The following is a 19,021-nucleotide window of genomic DNA, read 5'->3' on the forward strand; positions in this document are numbered from 1 at the left end:
AAATTACAAATTACACCTCTAAAGTTTGGAAGTGTTTTGATTTTACACCCTAAAATTTCAAAATTTGCATTTTACCCCTTGAATTTTGGAACTATTGGACTTTACACCTTAACGATCTAAAATTTGAATTTTACCCCATAAAATTTGGAAGTATTTAGATTTACAATGTAGCTCAAAAAGAAATTAAAACACGGCAAAGAGTTTTGTAGTCGTGACTTGTGAGTCTTGTGACATATATTGTGTTTGGATAGTGCTAAAAAGCACTAACTTGCGTTTACATTTTCTTTAAAGCGTGTTTTAGCAAAGCCAATGCACTTCTAGTGAATCTCATACATTGTTCACAGGACTTATAAACCTCTTTTTTCAACAAAACTTCATTACAAATAAGTTTCAAGGCACTATTAACACATTTACAAATTATTTTACTACAGTGTTTTCAGTTTTCAGTAAAATAAACAATATCCAAATACACCCTTAATTATAAATAAATAAATAAATAAAAAACCAAAAAATACCCTTAATTATAAATAAATAAAAATAAAAAAACACTTGACATGGAGCGACCCGTGAAAACGTTTGTTTACCCAAAAAAAAAAAAAAAAGACCCGTGAAAACGTTTTGTATCCAAATCGACCAGCATTGACCCCGGACTGGTTTGTTAAAGTCGCCGGAGCGAACGGGTCGGTTTTCGAAACTTAAAATTAAATAAAAATAATTCTAAAATTTTTAAATAACGCAGGCTTTCTTTTTTTTTTCTTTTTTTTTTTAATTAATTTTTTTGAGAGAGAAAGGAAAATCATCAATAATCGCTCGATGTGGCCCAGCCTGGCTAATGCCAAATTGCTTCCTCGTTTTGCCTGACTCTCATTTTTCTAACAATTTAATCCCCCTATTTATTATCATCAATATATATATATATATATTAATATATTTATTTTCCAGTCAATTAATTTTTATAATAATAAATCATAATATTATTATCTATCATTATTATTCCAAATTCTAATTCCAATAGTAGATCCTGTATACCGCCAGAGAGTTCCGAGGGTTTTATACCCATAATAATCTGAGAGACAATCAGCCATTTGGAGGAGGCCCCCACTCAATCAGGTATATCATTCTCTCTCTCTCTCTCTCATTCATGGAATTTGATTCTTTCTTTGTTGTCGCTGTAGATTCCACTCTCCAATACAAAAGGCTTTTTTTTTTTTTTTTTGTTGCTTCGGAGATATTAATGTAGGATTTATGCCATCTGAATTGTGTTTGTGTTGAGAACTCTGCAATCAGATCTCTAGAAAATAGTTTTAGGATTTTTTTTTTATTTTTAATATTTGCTATTTGAGATCAAATCATTAATCATGGTCCTTTAGGTTTTTCATTTTTTAGTTTTTATTTTTTTTAGTTGGTGATTTATGCTCTGCCAAGGCTCCAATGAAATTTACATTTATAGATTGCTCTTGGAAAAATTGATAAGTGGGAGTTTATTAATATGGAGTGAAGAACTTTTTTTTTATAAGAATATGGAGGGAAGAACTTATTAAGGTGATAGGTTATATAGATAGAGACCAATTGCTTCAAAATAAACCAGAATAACAACCTACATTGTCTTTTTAGCCTGCCAACTACTAATTCACTAGAATATTTACATTTACAATATAAAGAGAAACCATGCGAGAAAAAAAAAAAAAATATATATATATATATATACACACGAAGTTGACTTTAATTAAAGGCGACTTTGGGTTTTGGTTTTTGGTATAATTTTCTTTATTTAAATTTCGGCATGAATTTGTTGATTTTCCTTTTAACTCATTGTGACTGCTGAGTGTTCTGGTGAATATTTATCAATGAATTGTATGTTGGAGGACTATTTTAGGGAATCAAGCATGTGTGCTTGTGTGGGCTTACTAGGAAAATTTATGGTTTTGGGGGTTTTTTATGACTAGAGAAAGGCTTCAGGGATTGTATAAGGAATTAGGTTTGTAAAATATAGGATTTCAAGGGCAAAAAGGGGGTTGAAACAAAGAATGATAGGGTTGCAGGAATTTTGTACAGTGATTGTGTTTGGGATTTTAAGGTGTTTTAATAGGCTTTATTATAGTATTTACACATGATCTTTATAAATATTTTAAAACCTTATATAAATTTATTATATTGTATTTTATGATTTATTTAATTTAATAAATAACTTCACAAATATGTGTATAATTACTGAATAATACTATGGAATAATACCTAAATTTATTATATTTATATATATGACCATATTCATATTTTGGTTATATTTCTATTTCTTATTTTTAACCATAATGTTATAAAAATTTTAAATGAATACTTCTATTTTACCAAAGATAAAGATTGACCATTCACGAATTCAAAGGAATAGTTAAGCCCTATGGAATATCTATTTTGTAGGAATAAGGATCACCAAATGGTCCAAATGACTAAGTAACTATTCCACTTGAATAGCTATTCTAATCCATGTGCTATTTTGTGTATAAGGGAAAAAGTGTATGCTTAGGGGTTGAGAAAGGGAAGGAAAAGACAGAATTTTGGGGCTGTTAACTGTAACCCATGGAAGAGAGAAATAAATAAACATGCATTCCTAAATAAAGAAATGGTTCTATTATCTGTTTCTTTGAATTCTTAAGCATATTAATTTAGATTCTTAGATGTCAACTTCCTTTTAGGACTAGGACTCAGTATTTTGAATTTTTGACTAATAAACTAAAGTCTTATTAAAATTTTATGAAATACTTACTTGGCTCAGAGAAATAAACCCAAGACACTTGAAAACTTATAAACTCATAAAACTTGATTGGACTGATTCACAAGATTGCATAAACAGATTTATTTCTTCGCTTGGTTCAAGAGTTGTAGACTATGATAAGAAATAAATATTGTAATCTATACACAACAATAGCAAGGCCTTAGTCCTAAATGTTTTTTTGGGTCAGCTACGAATCCTCAATAGATTAGTCAGCATGAGCCACATGTTACCTTTATAAAATAAATAAAAACCTAAATTCAAAACTGATTTAATCCTTTACTACTGATGACTCGATCCATTAAACCATGCATGCTTCACATCCATCAGACATGGCTTAAGGGCCTCACGCACACCCAAAAAAAAAAAAAAAAATCTATTATGCGTTACCCAAATTGAGTCACATTTACAAACAGTAACTAATTCTGTTTTCTCCATTATTATTTGGGTTGGCACATTTCTCATGCTTGCTTGAAAGGTTAAAAAAACAGAGTTTTGAAAGGGAGAGGGGAGGGGGGGGGGGGGGGGGGGGGGGGGGGGGAGGGGGGGGGGGGATGGGAGAGTGATGCTAATAATCATGCCTGCCTGCGGTCTTAGAATAAGCATGTAGGAGGGAGATGCTTGTAATCTCTCTTTGTGTGTCTGGCTGTCTCTTTCTCCAATTTTATGTTTAGTGGGGCATGATTGTGACTTATCAAAAAAAGTTTAGTGGGGCATGATTGGGTTGAGTACTTCTTTGCCAGATTGTAAGAGCACACAAGTTGTTTGCATATTGAGATTTTATCCTTAATATTTGTTTTATCAAATATCTATCTCCAGTCGTATGCTTTTTCTATGACTACAGTTTAATCATAACAGCCAGATCTCTGACTGCTCATTTCATTAATTTTTGAATGGAGGAATGTGATGAAATCAATTGTTAACAACTTATTATTGTTTTGGGTTCAAGTAATAGCCCAGTGGTAATGGTGCCACATGTCTGTCTTTCAAATTCTTCTTGTGATACAATGTCTTTGCAATAGCCGATGAGCTCTTCCTACTTCAATAAGAAAGGGTAGAGGGCAAGGTCATGAGTTCAAAACTTATTGGGCTTTTATGTAACTTAAAAATAAAAAGAAAACAACGTTTTTGCAGTAATAGTCTCACTGTTATTCATAAACATAGCTGAGCTTTAAAGCACTAAGTGATAGGGTCAGTTGAAGGTGAATCCTTAATCAAGGTTAGATTAGTGATTACATCACTTTTTTCTCTTAAAGGGCCAAAATGCTTTGGAAAATGCTTCCTGTTTTCCCAACTCTTGCTATGAATGCCGGAAAATATGAAGATACATCATGCAGGCATAAAAGATACTGTCACATACATAATCTCTGTTCTTCTTCTGCTTTTTCTTTTTTAAAAGATAGTTTTGTTACTTTGCTTATACATTTTCAGCTTCTGGCTGTCAGTCCACATGATCACTATATACGATAAATTAATATTAGTAGTATTTGTTTGGCACAAACTTATATGGCTTCGCTTTTTTGCTGTTTTTTTTTTCCTGAAAGTTGGTTAAAATATGGTTGTACTTGGAAAAAGTGAGTCTTTAAAAATTTGTGCATAACCAAATAACCTAAAAAGCTGAAAAGAAAATGCCAATGCCAAAAAGAAACACAGCCTTAATTTTTGTACACCCATAAAGTAGGCAACAACATTACAGATTACCTCCAGAGGAGGTTTTGTAGATTCTTATGCTTTCTTGACAATGCAGGGACTTTGAAACTGTGTCATTTTGCTTGAAGGGGCAGATTGGAATCTGACATAAGAAAGCTCCGGATAGATTTACATCAGTGGCAAGAAGCTGAGGGTGGAGTTGGAAGTTACAAAATTTATCATACCCATTACCCACCAAAAATGTTAGCTCCAGATGATAGGTATTTGATTAGATTCTAATTTATGCTGCATCTGAGTAATTACATAACTGCAATTTGGTGCTTTATATTACCTTCCAGGTTTCCTTTTCAGCTCCTGTTCTCTGTTTATCTCTAATTCCTTTTCCTTGTTTAAATATGGAATTTTGTTATTTCTTAGGTATTGTTGGGACCCAATATCTAGAGGGATGCTTATGTAATATGGCTTTATAGAGTGGCAATTGTTTGAAGGTTGGAAAATGGCTTTTTATTCAGAGGAAGAAAAAACAGAGGATTACCTTTTCAAGATTGTTTTAATTGGTGATTCAGCTGTTGGGAAGTCAAATTTGCTTGCAAGGTTTGCTAGAGATGAGTTCTACCCTAATTCAAAGTCAACTATAGGAGTAGAGTTCCAAACCCAAAAGATGGATATCAATGGAAAGGAAATCAAGGCTCAGATTTGGGACACAGCAGGTCAAGAGCGGTTCAGGGCTGTTACATCTGCATATTATAGAGGTGCAGTTGGAGCTCTTGTGGTGTATGACATCAGTAGACGCCAGACATTTGATAGCATTGGCAGATGGCTAAATGAACTTCAAAGTAAGAATATTACTTTGTTTTGATGTTTGGTTCCTCTCTCTCTGGTTTCTTTTATTTTGAGGAAGCCTGTTTGTTCAATTAGGGAACTTCATTGTTGTAATTAAATGACATCACTTGCATTTAAGTAAATTCCATTTAGAAATGGGCAGTGTGGGGTGTATTTCTTAATCCTCATCCCACCCCCCCCCCCCCCCCCCCCCTACACACACACACATCCTCTGCCAGCAAAAGTTGCCCTCCAAACCTGTTCCATACATGAAGTGCGGGAACATATTTATCCCCATCTCAATACCCCTCTTTGAGTAGCCTCGGCCCTCATGCTGCTAATCCAACAAAGTGATTTTATTTCAAGCAGAAAATAAGCTTAAAGTAGCAACATGTAGAAATTCAAGAACAAAAGAAGATTAAAAAAAGAGAAATGAATAGGATATGAATACGTGATGGATATTGTCGGTAATGTGCATCAGAAATTTTATAGGATTTAAACTCTTGTATGATTGGGAATATATTTAGTCATATGACAATTTAGAGGTAAGATTCTAAATATATTCAAGGAGGGGTGGGTTTGGGTGGTGGCCTTCTTAACCTACCCCATTGCCACGCCATCCCTACTAATGATCCCATTTTACATGTGCATTCAAAGGCTGTGTTTCTGAATTGTGAATTGTACTATTTCACTTTTCTCTTTTCCTGAGATCCCTATTTGCTCCTTACAACTTGTCAGATTCTAGATGGATTTAGGAAATGGGTCTATAATGATGGGTTCCATTCCTTTGCAATGCTTCTGTAACAATTGTTGTTTGTACTCTTTTTGATCAGTGGTAGTTGTTTGTACTCTGGTGGCTACATTAGATCATCTTGCATTGAGAGAGAGAAAAGAAAGAAAGAAAGAGAATATTATTTTTCATTTTTTCTTTAAATCGGATTAACTGAGGATTGATTGGGTGGTTCTGCTGCTGAACAGCTCACTCTGATATGAACGTAGTAACTATACTTGTTGGGAACAAGTCTGATCTTAAGGATGCCAGGGAGGTTTCCACTTCTGAAGGAAAGGCCTTGGCAGAAGCAGAGGGCTTGTTTTTCATGGAAACATCTGCTCTTGATTCCTCCAATGTAGCTGCTGCTTTTCAGACAATTGTGAAAGAGATCTATAACATATTAAGCCGGAAAGTTATGATATCTCAAGAGCTCAAGAAACAGGATCCTACCTGGATGGGAAATGGAAGAACTGTGGTTTTACAGGGTGAAGCATCCGTAGAGCCTAACAAAGGTTGGTGTTGCTCATTTTAGTCCTACACTAGTTAGATTTGCTCTTTTATTGGTTTTCCATTCCAGTCAAGTATCCCACATTTCTAATTCTCCATGTGACCAAATTTCTTGAGATGTTAAATGAGTAAAATTCATCTTCACTTGTTCTTGATTGAGAATGGTTGAAGAGAAATTAGAGTAGACATGTAAATGACCTGAAGGAGGATTAAGAAAATCATATTATACAATGTTCAAATTCTACTACTGTGTTGTGCTTTATTTCGCATTAGGTGGTCCTCAAAACTGAGTTTGATTCTTTTTTCCCTTTTTGTTTTTGACCCTCTATCACATTATAATTGTCTTTCTAATTGCCAATAAACACAAATGGTGTTTCATTCCCTGTTAAGATTAAGGTGAAGGATGAGATGGTGAGAATCATATTTTGTATGTAGCCATGTAGGTAATTTATGTTGGGTTGTGACACACAAATAATGTAGACGGTATGGACCCTTTTCCCTCGTACAACACTGGTGTAATTCTTGTATGCTCGTAATAAGAATAGAATGAACTTCTAAGAATATGCATGTATTCAGCCAAAAAAATTGTTCAGGATAATCAGAAATTTGCGCAGTAAAAATCAATCGATATAACTGGAGTCTTAAAATTCTTGGAGATTGGCACGACACCAATTTTTCAGCATGCCGACCGAAAGCTCCACCCCATCTAATCTTTTCCAGTGTGACCTTGATTCACATGAATTACATCATTTTTTGTTGTTAGAGAATGCATGAATCACATCATTTCATGGACAATTCGAGCGCTCAATGAAAATAGAAGTCAATTTATTCATGTGTTTGAATTTAATTGAAAAACTTGATATATTGGACTTGCGTTTTACCCAAGATGATATAACATAAAACCATATCATTGCTAATGTGTCACTTCGAAGACTAATATTTTACTAGACATGAGACCCATCAGTAAAACCAGAGAATAGTTGCAAAACGAAGCAAGAAATGGTGTCGCTTTGGTAACAAGATTTCAGAGAAAAAAAAAAAAAAAAAAAAACGATGTTGCAGCCACTTATCTATTCCATTGAGCTTTATGAGTGTATAAACAGAGACTCATTCTTGTTATCATTTTAATCTTCAGTAATACAATTCCTAATTCTTAGCCATAGATATTTTCTACACAATTCTGATATTCTTTGCATCATCAAGTGGGTGCATTGTATATCCCTGCACTTTCTTCAATTGTAGACTCCAGTCTCCGTTGCCCCTGCCCTTTCTTTTTCATTGCTAATTAAAAACTTAATTATTATTTTTCCATAATGTAAGACATACGAGGCTCACTATTTTAAAAAACAAAGACGTAGTTTCTTGTCCTTAAAAGTGTATATTTTTTACCCTTCCAAGAAATTAATATGGTTTAGGATTTCGGTTTAGATATATTTAAATGTAAAAATAAAGTTCCAAAAATAAAAATTGGGAATAATTATACAAAGGAACTATTTTTTTTTACTAGCAAATTTCAAGTATGCTAAATAGTAAATACTATGAAGGCTCTCTCTCTCTCTCTCCCTCTCTCTCTCTCTATATATATATAAAAACACACACTAAAGGTGGTATAGTTTTAAGTTTTGGTCCATGTATCCTCAGGGCATAACTATAGTTAATTAAATTCTCCATCCGTTCCTCTTTCCCTCACTCTCTAACCAAAAGAAGCAACGAGAGATTAGCACATCATAAATCACCATGAAGAATCCTTGACAGCCACACAAACTTGAGATTCGGGTTTTGAAGATGAATTGGCATTCTCAACTTATGTGCTCTCAGAAGAGGAGCCTCCAAGGGAAGAGAGTACCAGCAATATAATTCACAAACCATGAAATGAAAATTGATTCATTTTCTAATACAGAAAATAGGATTACAGTGTAAACAGTGGTCTACACAGAATGTGGTTGGCTGCCCTTAAAATCTCCTCATGATACCGATGTTGGTTAAAACTTAAAAGTTTATTTTCTAGCTTTTTTTTTTTTTTGACTTATTTAATTAATTAAGCTTGTAAATTTCTTTTCAAATTATTTTAGAAAAATCTTTTCCAATCCATTTTATGATGGTTTGTAATATTACTCACATATATTAAATATCACGACTTATTAAATCATTTAAATAAGTCCCTTGATCATTAACTAGATGTTGATGGCTATTTTTGTGAATATCATACAAGCCCAATGCAAAGCAAAGCCCAACCCTTTTTGGGCCCATTACATACATTTTCTAACGTTCTTTATTCTTTTATGTGTACCCCAAGCTTATGCAATTTAAATGGAGATTAATGGGAGTATGGTTTGGAAGATAAGATTAAAGACTATTTGGGTTTTTTGCATGACCCAAAAGCATAGATCTTGCCAAGTCAAGTGGGCGGGCCACTTGCAAAACCTGAGTACTCATGAAAGGAATCACGTGTGGACCACCTTCATGCATATGTCATTTTGTATGATCTATTCAATGTGAATAAAGAGCACAACTTAACCCATTTTAGTGTAAGTTAATAAATTGATTTGAAGGGAAATTGTGTTCTAGTTTATTTGGATCATATAAAATCATAAAAATAAGTTGGGTTTGGCTGTATTGCACCTAGAAAATGTTATAGCTACTACTATTTACTCTAAAAGGTTTACAAATTCACGTGACAATAAATATAATTAATGACATATCAATATTATAATAAGGAGAAAGTTTAGCTACAAAATTAGTTGTAACCCAATGTTACAACTTTACTTAATAAAATAAACATTACTGCATATTTTAAAAATCTAACCGTTGAATTGTGTGTTTTTTGCACTCTTAATACATGTGTCAAATTTTGTGTCAATCGGATATTATTTACTATATGATTTATAAACTTATATTTTATGCATAATTTTAAACTACAAAAACTTGCAATTTAAACAATTTATTGATGACATAGCTATCAAACTTTAATTTTCTAGAAATTTTACAAGTATAGAAGATATTTAAAGAAAATGTAATCAAATGATGGATTAATCAAAATTCACCTTCCATAAAAAGATATTAAGTAAAGTTGTAGTTTTACACTACAACTAATTTTGTAGTTAAACTTTGTTCTTATAATATAGAAATTGTTTAGTTTTTACAACTAATGTAAACTTTGGTTATATATGTATATAATCAAAGTTTAAATTAGTTTGTAAAAACAAAGAATTATATACAAATTTTTCATAACTGTAATGACATAACAACATAATAAATTTCACAACTGCTAAGATATTAGATTGTGATTAAAGTATAATGAAAGTGGTGTTAGAAATAACCTATGGGAACGTGATATTGCACTAATCACAATTTACCATATTAACAAGTTGTGAAATTCGATATACTATAACATTGTTGAATTTGTAATATCCCTTACATCACTTTTCTATGTCAAAGAAAAAGTAGTTTCAATTTTTTCTCTTTTCTATATACAATTTTTTTACCAAACTTTTTTTTTTTAACTTGATAAACCAAGAAAATAATTTTGTGATGGATGCCACTTTGTCAAACTTTTGTTATAAAGTTTGTTATATCCGTACAATTACTCTAGTAAAATTACCCTAAAAATTTAGAATATAATATCCTACAATTCCCATAACCATCATCAATTTCTCTAATTGCCAACGTGGCACATGTGTACGCCTTAACACTGTGGCCTAAGATTTTAAGAAAAATGGTAGGGACACTTTCACAAGAAAAATGTAAACGTACTACATAAAGCTTACCAACTACATATTTTAAATTAATAATAATAATAACCTAATGTGACAATGTATGCAATGAGCTCCAATTACCTGATTAATGAGTGTTACAAATTTTTTTTTTTTTTTTTGGGTGAATGGCGTTTCATCATTTTGTAAGCTATGTAGTAAATTTTGTAAAATATCCAAGCATCTTTCATTTCAGATATACTAACCACAATCACTAGAAACCAAGTCAACCATAAGTCAATAATATGGGTGATATTGGCATGCATTCAGGGATAATTAATCAAAACCTCCCTCAACAACTAGTAATTTTCTAACTTTTGCACCCTACCAAATCTCAACAATATGACCTCCATGGTTTTCATAAAAGCATCCACATCGTTTATAGAGAATAATACGCAGTTAAAATGATACTATGAATAAAGCAAGAGTAGCTGCATTCTCCATTAATGAAGCTTAAAGTTGTTAAGGAAGACTTACAAGGAAACAACATGCCAAAAGACAAGAAACAGCAATTTTGCTGGATATTACAGCAGAAAAAGAAAAGTGGGAAAAAAAAAATTCTTGCTTGTTTCTGTGTGGCTGTGTCAACATAATAGATGCATGATACAATAAATCTGTATAAACTCAAAAATCTGATTATACATTTCAACCAAATTCCAAGGAAGAAACCTATATAAACCCAACCTCAAACTGAAAAGAAATCCCTTGTATCTGCTCTATATGAAGAGTTCTTCAATACAGGTGAACCAATTAGCTCTAATCACAATTTTTTGTATACTGTATCTCAACAAGGAAAATGTATGAAGGTTCACAGTACTTTACCTTCACCAATCACACTTCACCTACAATAATTTTGGGCATCCATATCATAATCTTCCTAGGCAGCAATTCCTGTATCAATATTGATCTAAAGCATGTAAATATCACCGAAAAGCATTGAATAACACAAATAATCTTTTTCAAATCAGATTAATAATTGATGGTGTATATAGGTAACTTGTGATTGACATTCAGTGAATAGATGGGTGGTTGGCTGAGAGGGTGTAATATATACACTTTCCATCAGTATACCAAATTTGATGTGAAGTGCATGTCATAGTCATACACTAACTAATATGGACTAGCACACAAACAATTGAGCTAAATTTCAAACCCAGTTGGCCAACATGATAAACCCATATGTTCTGCTAGCAGATCATCAGCTAACAGAACTAATGCTTAACTGAAATGGCCTAAATTTAAATGTTCCAGTAATAGATAGAGAATGGTACCATATATGGCAGTTAAATTAGGGGAAAATTACACTTTACCACCCTAGAGTATACCCCATTTACACTTACCACCTTGAACTTTAAGAATGAATGATTACCACCTAAACTATAACCCGTGCTTCACTTTGCACCCTACTATCAATTGGGTTGTTAACTTGGACGGAAAAGCATGTCACGTGCAACTCATGTAACCTCTACATATGTGGCACCACATGAAAAGATTCAATTGCTTCTCTTCAATCCCTTAAAACAAAATTGTTAAACAGATCTAACCATTGTAATGCCATATAACCTTTGTTTTAAGGGATTGAGGCAATTCATATTTTCATGAGGTGCCATGTATGCATAGGTCACATGAGTCACACGTGAAAGACTTTTCCGTATAAGTTAACAACCCAATTGACGGTAGGGTGCAAAGTTAAACATAGGTTATAGTTTAGAGTGGTAATTGTGCATTCTAAAAGATCATGGTTGTGAATGCAAACAGGGGTATAGTTTGGGGTGGTCAAGTGCAATTGCCCCTAAAATAAACAAAATTATACAATTGATAGGACTCTTCAGCATGATAGAGCCAGAAGCCATGACTGATGCATATGCTCAGAGAAGACAAGTATCATTTATATTGTGAATGTAAGAAACCTAGGTTTGACACTATCAATTAACTTTGCTAAGAAGCCTTAAAAACTGATAATAAAAAGCAGAAGATTTAACATTGAGGGGGGGATGGAATAAGGATTATATTCAAAGGAAAAAGGATCTCACCTCTATTTGATTGTCTACTGTTAACACTATAACCACCAACATAACCACCAGAGTTTTTAGTTAAAACATCTGAAGCTGCATTTCCAAACCCATAACCAAATGAGCCAGAACCCTCTAGCTCTGAAAATGATGATCGCCAAGTAGGCTCCCCATAAAACAGACCTCCATAAATTTCTTCAGAAGCCCCATTGTAACTACCCTTTGATGCAGCATATGATGATGCTGGTGCAACACTGGTTCCACTGTTTCTTCCATACGCAACCCCTCCTGAACCAAAATTGATTTCCCCACTGCCATAACTAAGATTGCCACTACCATAGGTTGAACCAGCACCTCCGCCTATACCTGAGTTAAGAGAGGAACTCCAAAGCGCTCCAATATTGTCAAAAGGACCTATTCTAGAATTTGCACTTCCTGAGCCTAGTAAAGCACTAGGATTTGTGGCATTAGTAGTATAATTAAGACTCCCATTCCCCCACAGTGTGCGGCTTGATGAACTTAACATTGAATTATTTCCTCCATTGCCCCCACCATACCCAATGGGGTTAACATTCCTATTTGAATTTCCACTATATAAAGGGTTTGATCCCTGTCCAAAGCCAAGATTAGAACTGAGGTTTGCATTTCCCCCATAGTTTGGACTCAACCCGGGCTCAATATTTGGTCCTGTTCCATATCCAGGACTGAATGGAGGAAATCCACTACGACCAATTGTAACTGGACTAAATCTACCATCCAATCTAAGTCCATACCCCCCAACTGAGCTTGGATTGTATCCCTGATTGTAACCATTAAGGAGGCTAACTCTACTCAGACCATAGTTATGTCCACTCAATTGGCCCCGACTTGGCCCTGGAGATAATTCTTTTGGGACAGCTCGTTTAACTTCAACCAGTTTACCATTGAGTTCATGAAAAGTATTGTACAACACATTTTCCACTGCTTCCTCAGAGTCGAATGTAATGAACCCAAATCCTCTAGGCCTTTGTGTATTTTGGTCATACATCACCACCACATCTGTAATTGTCCCAAATTGATCAAAGTACTTCTTAAAATCACCCTCAGTGACAGTGGATGCTAAGCCTCCCACAAAAATCTTCTTTGTGCGAGCAGGACCAGGAGACCCTTGAATGCTGCTATTGTTTCTGTTCAGAATGTTCTGATCATCTCTAGGGACAGCTTTTTTTGCTTCAACCTGAGAATAGAAAGCTAAAGAATGAAAACTGAACCAATAAAATCTTACTTATACAATGCAAACAAGAGTGCCTGAAATGTAGAGAAAACTGAATTCCAATTCAAACTGGATCATTCAGAGTAAAAATAGAAAATAACTTTAGTGTCTGCAAATGCCAACAATGGTATCAGGGAATATAAAGCCTGAATCAAAATCTTGATCTTCATTACTTTTTTCTTGTGCTAATTATTGTGATTTTGCATTACTTAGGATGCTTTAACAGTATGAAGATTAGGCTTAGGCCCGTGGGAGTAACATGGAAAGCATATTGACAAACAACCTTATCTTCTTTCTAAATCATTTTATTTCAAATTACTTAAGCTAACCCTTCCAAGGGTTAAAGAATTATTCAGCGACTCAACAAATTGTCCACTGAGCCTTGAATGAATAAGTGACAGTGAAGCATACACATCTGCAAGCAACACTGAACAGTTGCAGGCCTAATTAAACCATCAACACAATAATTAGACAATAATTTTAGTCATATTAATAATTATTTATATTGAACACTCTCCCTGGTCCAAATTTTGTTTAAGACTTCCAAGGTCCTTTTTCAATTTTCAACAGATTCGATCTTCATGCAAATGTCATAGTATTGGCACCATCCTATTAGTGTTCCCATAACTGTGCTTCCAAACAAATTGACACCCCAAGGAATCTCTCTTAAAATCTTAGCATTTCTTGGAAAAAAATTTCCATCTAAATTTTTTTTTCTGCACTGCTATTCTGATAATCATCTCTCTAGAGATCATTTTACGGCTGACTGAACAATTTCCCAGAATTTCCTGAAGTGGCCAAAAGGCTCTTAATAGTGACAACATTTTGATTCCCGTGTCTTCTCAGGAAATGCTATCTACAGTAAATAAACCTTAAAAAGAAGGGGCAAAAAAAAAAAAAAAAAACACAAAGGTTACATCTTTAAGCTTTTAAAATCAATAGAGGACACTGGAAACATCAAGAAGTTGTTTCCAAAATCCCACTTATTGAATCACAATGCACAGAAGAATATTCAAACACACTTCAATTCTCCAATTGTTAAATGATAAACTCACAAACATAAATCTGAAGTGGACACTCCAATTCACAATGCTAGAAGGAAACCAATATAACAGGATAGTTCTAAATGCGAAATCTCAAAGCGTGCAGAAATATAAATATGAATTCAAACAGACAAACTTACAGTTCTCCCATCGATCACATGCTTTTCCATAACAACTCTTTCTGCAACAGTAGGGTCTACAAAAACAACAAAACCGAAACCACGAGCACGACCCGTAGCCCGATCCTTCATTATCACAGCTTCCACTACTTCTCCAAAACACTGGAAATACTCTCTAAGACGGTCTTCATTTGTGTCCCAAGATATCCCACCAATGAAAAGCTTGCCAGGCTCCATTTCCATATTCTGCAAATCGCTTTCCCACAAGCCCAGCAATTAAATTCCCAACACTCAAAAACAAAACGAATTGGTATGAAGATATTCGCCTTTTAAAAAAAAAAAAATTTTAATAACAACAAAATTTTATCTTCCAAATCAACCAAACTAATTTCAACAAATAAATAAAAGGCAGAAAATAACACACACCGGATCTAATCAGCAACACATAAATTACTGAAAGCAAAGTAAAACACAGTCGGAATCCAATGCAACATCCAAAAAAAACATCATGTAACAAAGATTGTGATGCAGATTAAACAAGAAAAACTGTACCTTTACACAGAAATCTTAGATTCTCTTTTTGTTGAATAAGAAAATGGGTATTCTTGGATTATATTCAATGCCTTTGTAACATCCACCGATCGACCTGAAATCCAGGATTCCCAAAAACCAAAGCGAAAAAGAGTGTAAATTTAACATTGAATAAGAGAAAGATCCAAAATTCAGAATTTTTTTATATTGGATAAAAGAAACTGAAAAAGCAGAGCAGTTGCAGCTAAAGAAAAACAAACATATACCACAAAATGAAGAAGACCCAGATAGGAAATTTGACAGAAACTAAGATCTGAAAGGAGGCGTAGCAATAAGAAGAAGAAAAGGGGCCTCCTTTTTCTCTCTTTTCTTCCTCTCTGTCTCTCTCTTTACTTCTTTTTTCAATAATGGTTGATTCAACTTAGTTTATATATATGTTATATGTGGGTGTTATATAGATGAAAGCTATGGCTTAGAACAGAAGAAAGATATATGTGAGAAAAAGAAATAGCATCTGAAATGGGTTTATTATATTATATTTATATATATGGCGCACACAATGAGAGAGAGAGAGAGATATTTGGGCAATCTATCCTCTCTCGTGTAAGAAAGTTACAAAGGTGGAGACGATGGAAGGTGGTGACTTCCCAAGTTTACGTTTTGATTTCAAAGATATTAAAGATGTTTCCTTTTTTGTTTAGTTATTCGGTGGCCTTCGGTCTGTTCTCCTCTGATTTTTGTGTTTTTTCCACTTATAGCCATTGACTTTTAAGTCCTTTTCGATTGCCAACCCTAACAAAATTGTTGTATTCTATAAGTTTTAAAAATATAGGAGAACATGTTTATATATATATATATATATATATAATGTAAAATATTATTCTGGTCCTTAAACTTTATTAAAAATTTGTTTTTTGTTTTTAAACTTTAAAAAGTTCTTTTTTCATCCCTAATTTTTGTGAAGAGTTTTTTAAATAGTATAGAGACAAAAATAAGGATGAAAAAAGAACATTTTTAATAGTTTAAGAATGAAAAACAAACTTCTAATAAAATTTAAAGACATAAATAAAATATTTTTAATAGTTTAGGGATGAAATATGAACTTTTTAATATTTTAGGGACGAAAAATGAACTTCTTAAAGTTTAGAGATGAAAAAGAAACTTTTGATAAAGTTTAGGAACCAAAATAATATTTTACAAAAAAAAAAAAATTATATATATATATATATATTTATATAGGACGACATGCGCATTAAATATATATATATATATATATTGTAGGGTCAGTTTTTGTTGCCTAAGCCCAGAAGAGATGGGTTAAAGGCCCAACGAACCCAGAACAATGAATTTGTAGAGAGTGGGTTGAAGGTTTAGGCGCTGACCGGCGTTTGCGAAGCATGAATACCTTTCCCATTTATTGAAAAAAATACTTAGAACAATTTACAACTGGGGGATGCTCCTCGGCCCCTGGCCGAGGAGGCTTCCTCTTTCTCTCCCTCCAAAGAGACCCCCCTTTTTCACCAATATATTTTGCTCACCGTTCTTATATATGCCCATCTTCTTCCTCCTGTTGATATCTATTGGCCTTCCTCCTGACGGCCTATCCCATCAAATGTCATATCCGCGCTCAAGTAGTTCACCCTGATCGATGTCGTCCTGGCAAGGGGTTACATCCCTATTAATGCGGCCAGAAGGGTTAGGTGAACGCATTCAATGCCGAGGTGACGGCTTTCCCAGAGCTTGCCCTTCTCCGCACCGAGGTCTTGGACGACCGGGGATAGTGTAACGACCTCGCCCCAACTGTGTAGATATTGTCCGCTTTGGGACCCATACTCCTCACGGTTTTGTTCTTCCCCAGGTTGCGCTGGAGAAAAGGCCTCTACACATTGAAGGGAGGTCATTCCTTATAAACACATTCTCATGTGCTTTCCTAGGCGATGTGGGATTCCATGGAATGCAAGACCCCCTTTTTGGGTCACTACAATCCACCCCCCTTACGATCACACGCGTCCTCGCGTGTGGGACCCACACTTCCGGCTAGGGCATGGCTCTGATACCATCTGTAACGACCCCGCCCCAACTGTGTAGATATTGTCCGTTTGGGACTCATACTCCTCACGGTTTTGTTTTTCCCCAGGTTGCGCTGGGAAAAAGGCCTCTACACATTTATAAAATTAGTAAGTGGTGTTTACTAATTTTGGGGGTTTTCCCAAAACAATGTCGATTGTTAAACTATTTTATATCAAAGAAATATGTTGATATTCTATGTATAAATTGATATTTTATAAATGGTTGATGTGCACGTTTACTATTCGTTTTATGAAAAACTTGTGGAACAACCTAAATTTAGTCAAACTTGTATGTGTGTATATATCTTTATATTTTTGAGAATTATGAATGGATTATTTTGTGAGCATATTGAAAAGCATTTTGGAAACCTATGGCAAGTCGTGAATAAAAGCTCAGTATGGTATCTAGTCCTTAGCAAGGGACAATTATACTGCAGCTAGTCCTTAGCAAGGGACGGTCCCAGAAAAGGGGACAGTGCACATTTGATAGCTCCTTAGCAAGGGAAAATACTATTAAGGATCCAAAGGGAAGCTCCTTAGCAAGGGAGTGCACCTTTAGGTTCCAAGGGAATCATCCTTAAGAAAGGAGATGAAAATGAGGTTCTAGTCCCAAAAAGGGGATAGCACAATCCTGTCAACGGGGCGTAAACGTTGACCACGAGAAAAGGCCTCTACACATTGAAGGGAGGTCATTTCTTATAAACACATTCCCATGTGCTTTCCTAGGCGATATGGGATTCCATGGAATGCAAGACCCCCCTTTTTTGGTCACTACAATCCACCCCCCTTACGATCACACGCGTCCTCGCGTGTGGGACCCACACTTTCGGCTAGGGCATGGCTCTGATACCATCTGTAACGACTCCGCCCCAACTGTGTAGATATTGTCCGCTTTGGGACCGGTTTTGTTCTTCCCCAGGTTGCGCTAGAGAAAAGGCCTCTACACATTGAAGGGATGTCATTCCTTATAAACACATTCTCATGTGCTTTCCTAGGCGATGTGGGATTCCATGGAATGCAAGACCCCCCTTTTTGGGTCACTACAGATAGGGTCATCCTCGAACCCATCGTGCGTCCTCGGCGTGGGCCATCTGGGCCTGGGTTGAAGTGGGCCTTGGCTACTCGATTTTCTGGCCCCACATATATATATATCCTTATTTTATGGGGTTTGCCCTTGATTAGGGCATATGTTAATAAATTTTTTTATAGAAAAGTGAAAAAGTGACTAACTTTTATGATAGTTTTTTCAATTTTTTATAAAAAATTTTCTAAAATTGATGATTAATGTAGGACATATATCAACTGGACCATTATTTTATTTTATTTTTTTAATCATTCATCTAGATCGAAAATGTTTGGTTTTTTTTATTGATAATTTAATGGTTTTTTTTTTTATAGGGTTGTACATTTATATAATATGTTTTGAATTCACGACTATACTTTTCATTTTATTTGTGTAGATTGTAGAAGGAGCCAAGGAAAACAATTTTTGTATATATATATATTATAAGATTTTATATTATTTCATCTACGTCATGATTATTATATTTTAACATCATACTTAGAATATATATAAAGTATGGGCGAAATTCCTTATTTAATGACAAAAATATTTTTCAGCTATATACTTTTTACATATAGAACTGTAGAAGTAACAAAATTCAAAATAAGCAAAAAGGATTTAGATTGTTTGGTGCTGCTAATAATTATGGACTTAATTCTAAT

General features: G+C 34.3%; 2 protein-coding genes across 4 annotated transcripts; one reads left to right on the forward strand and one right to left on the reverse strand.

Moving 5' to 3' along the window:
- The first annotated feature begins 769 nt into the window (after positions 1–769).
- LOC111995595 (ras-related protein RABA5a) lies at positions 770–6,780 on the forward strand. Its single transcript, XM_024027504.2, has 4 exons — positions 770–1,110; positions 4,515–4,677; positions 4,835–5,253; positions 6,218–6,780. The coding sequence occupies exons 3-4, from the start codon at positions 4,914–4,916 to the stop codon at positions 6,541–6,543; spliced, it is 666 nt and encodes a 221-aa protein (XP_023883272.1). The 5' UTR covers positions 770–1,110; positions 4,515–4,677; positions 4,835–4,913; the 3' UTR covers positions 6,544–6,780.
- A 3,907-nt stretch (positions 6,781–10,687) lies between these two features.
- Positions 10,688–15,882, reverse strand: LOC111995590 (heterogeneous nuclear ribonucleoprotein 1). Of its 3 annotated transcripts, none has more exons than XM_065766582.1 (5): positions 15,494–15,882; positions 15,249–15,342; positions 14,718–14,952; positions 12,304–13,498; positions 10,688–11,161 (listed from the first exon to the last, which is right to left on the reverse strand). In XM_065766582.1, the coding sequence occupies exons 3-5, from the start codon at positions 14,937–14,939 to the stop codon at positions 11,148–11,150; spliced, it is 1,431 nt and encodes a 476-aa protein (XP_065622654.1). In that variant the 5' UTR covers positions 14,940–14,952; positions 15,249–15,342; positions 15,494–15,882; the 3' UTR covers positions 10,688–11,147. The 3 variants fall into 3 exon arrangements, with proteins under 3 accessions (XP_065622654.1, XP_065622653.1, XP_023883266.1); XM_065766581.1 differs by having other exon boundaries at positions 14,718–15,022; XM_024027498.2 differs by having other exon boundaries at positions 14,718–14,942; positions 15,494–15,881.
- Between the last annotated feature and the right edge of the window lie 3,139 nt (positions 15,883–19,021).

This window comes from Quercus suber, unplaced genomic scaffold, assembly GCF_002906115.3.
Source record: "Quercus suber isolate HL8 unplaced genomic scaffold, Cork oak 2.0 scaffold_721, whole genome shotgun sequence".
Lineage (NCBI taxonomy): Eukaryota > Viridiplantae > Streptophyta > Magnoliopsida > Fagales > Fagaceae > Quercus > Quercus suber.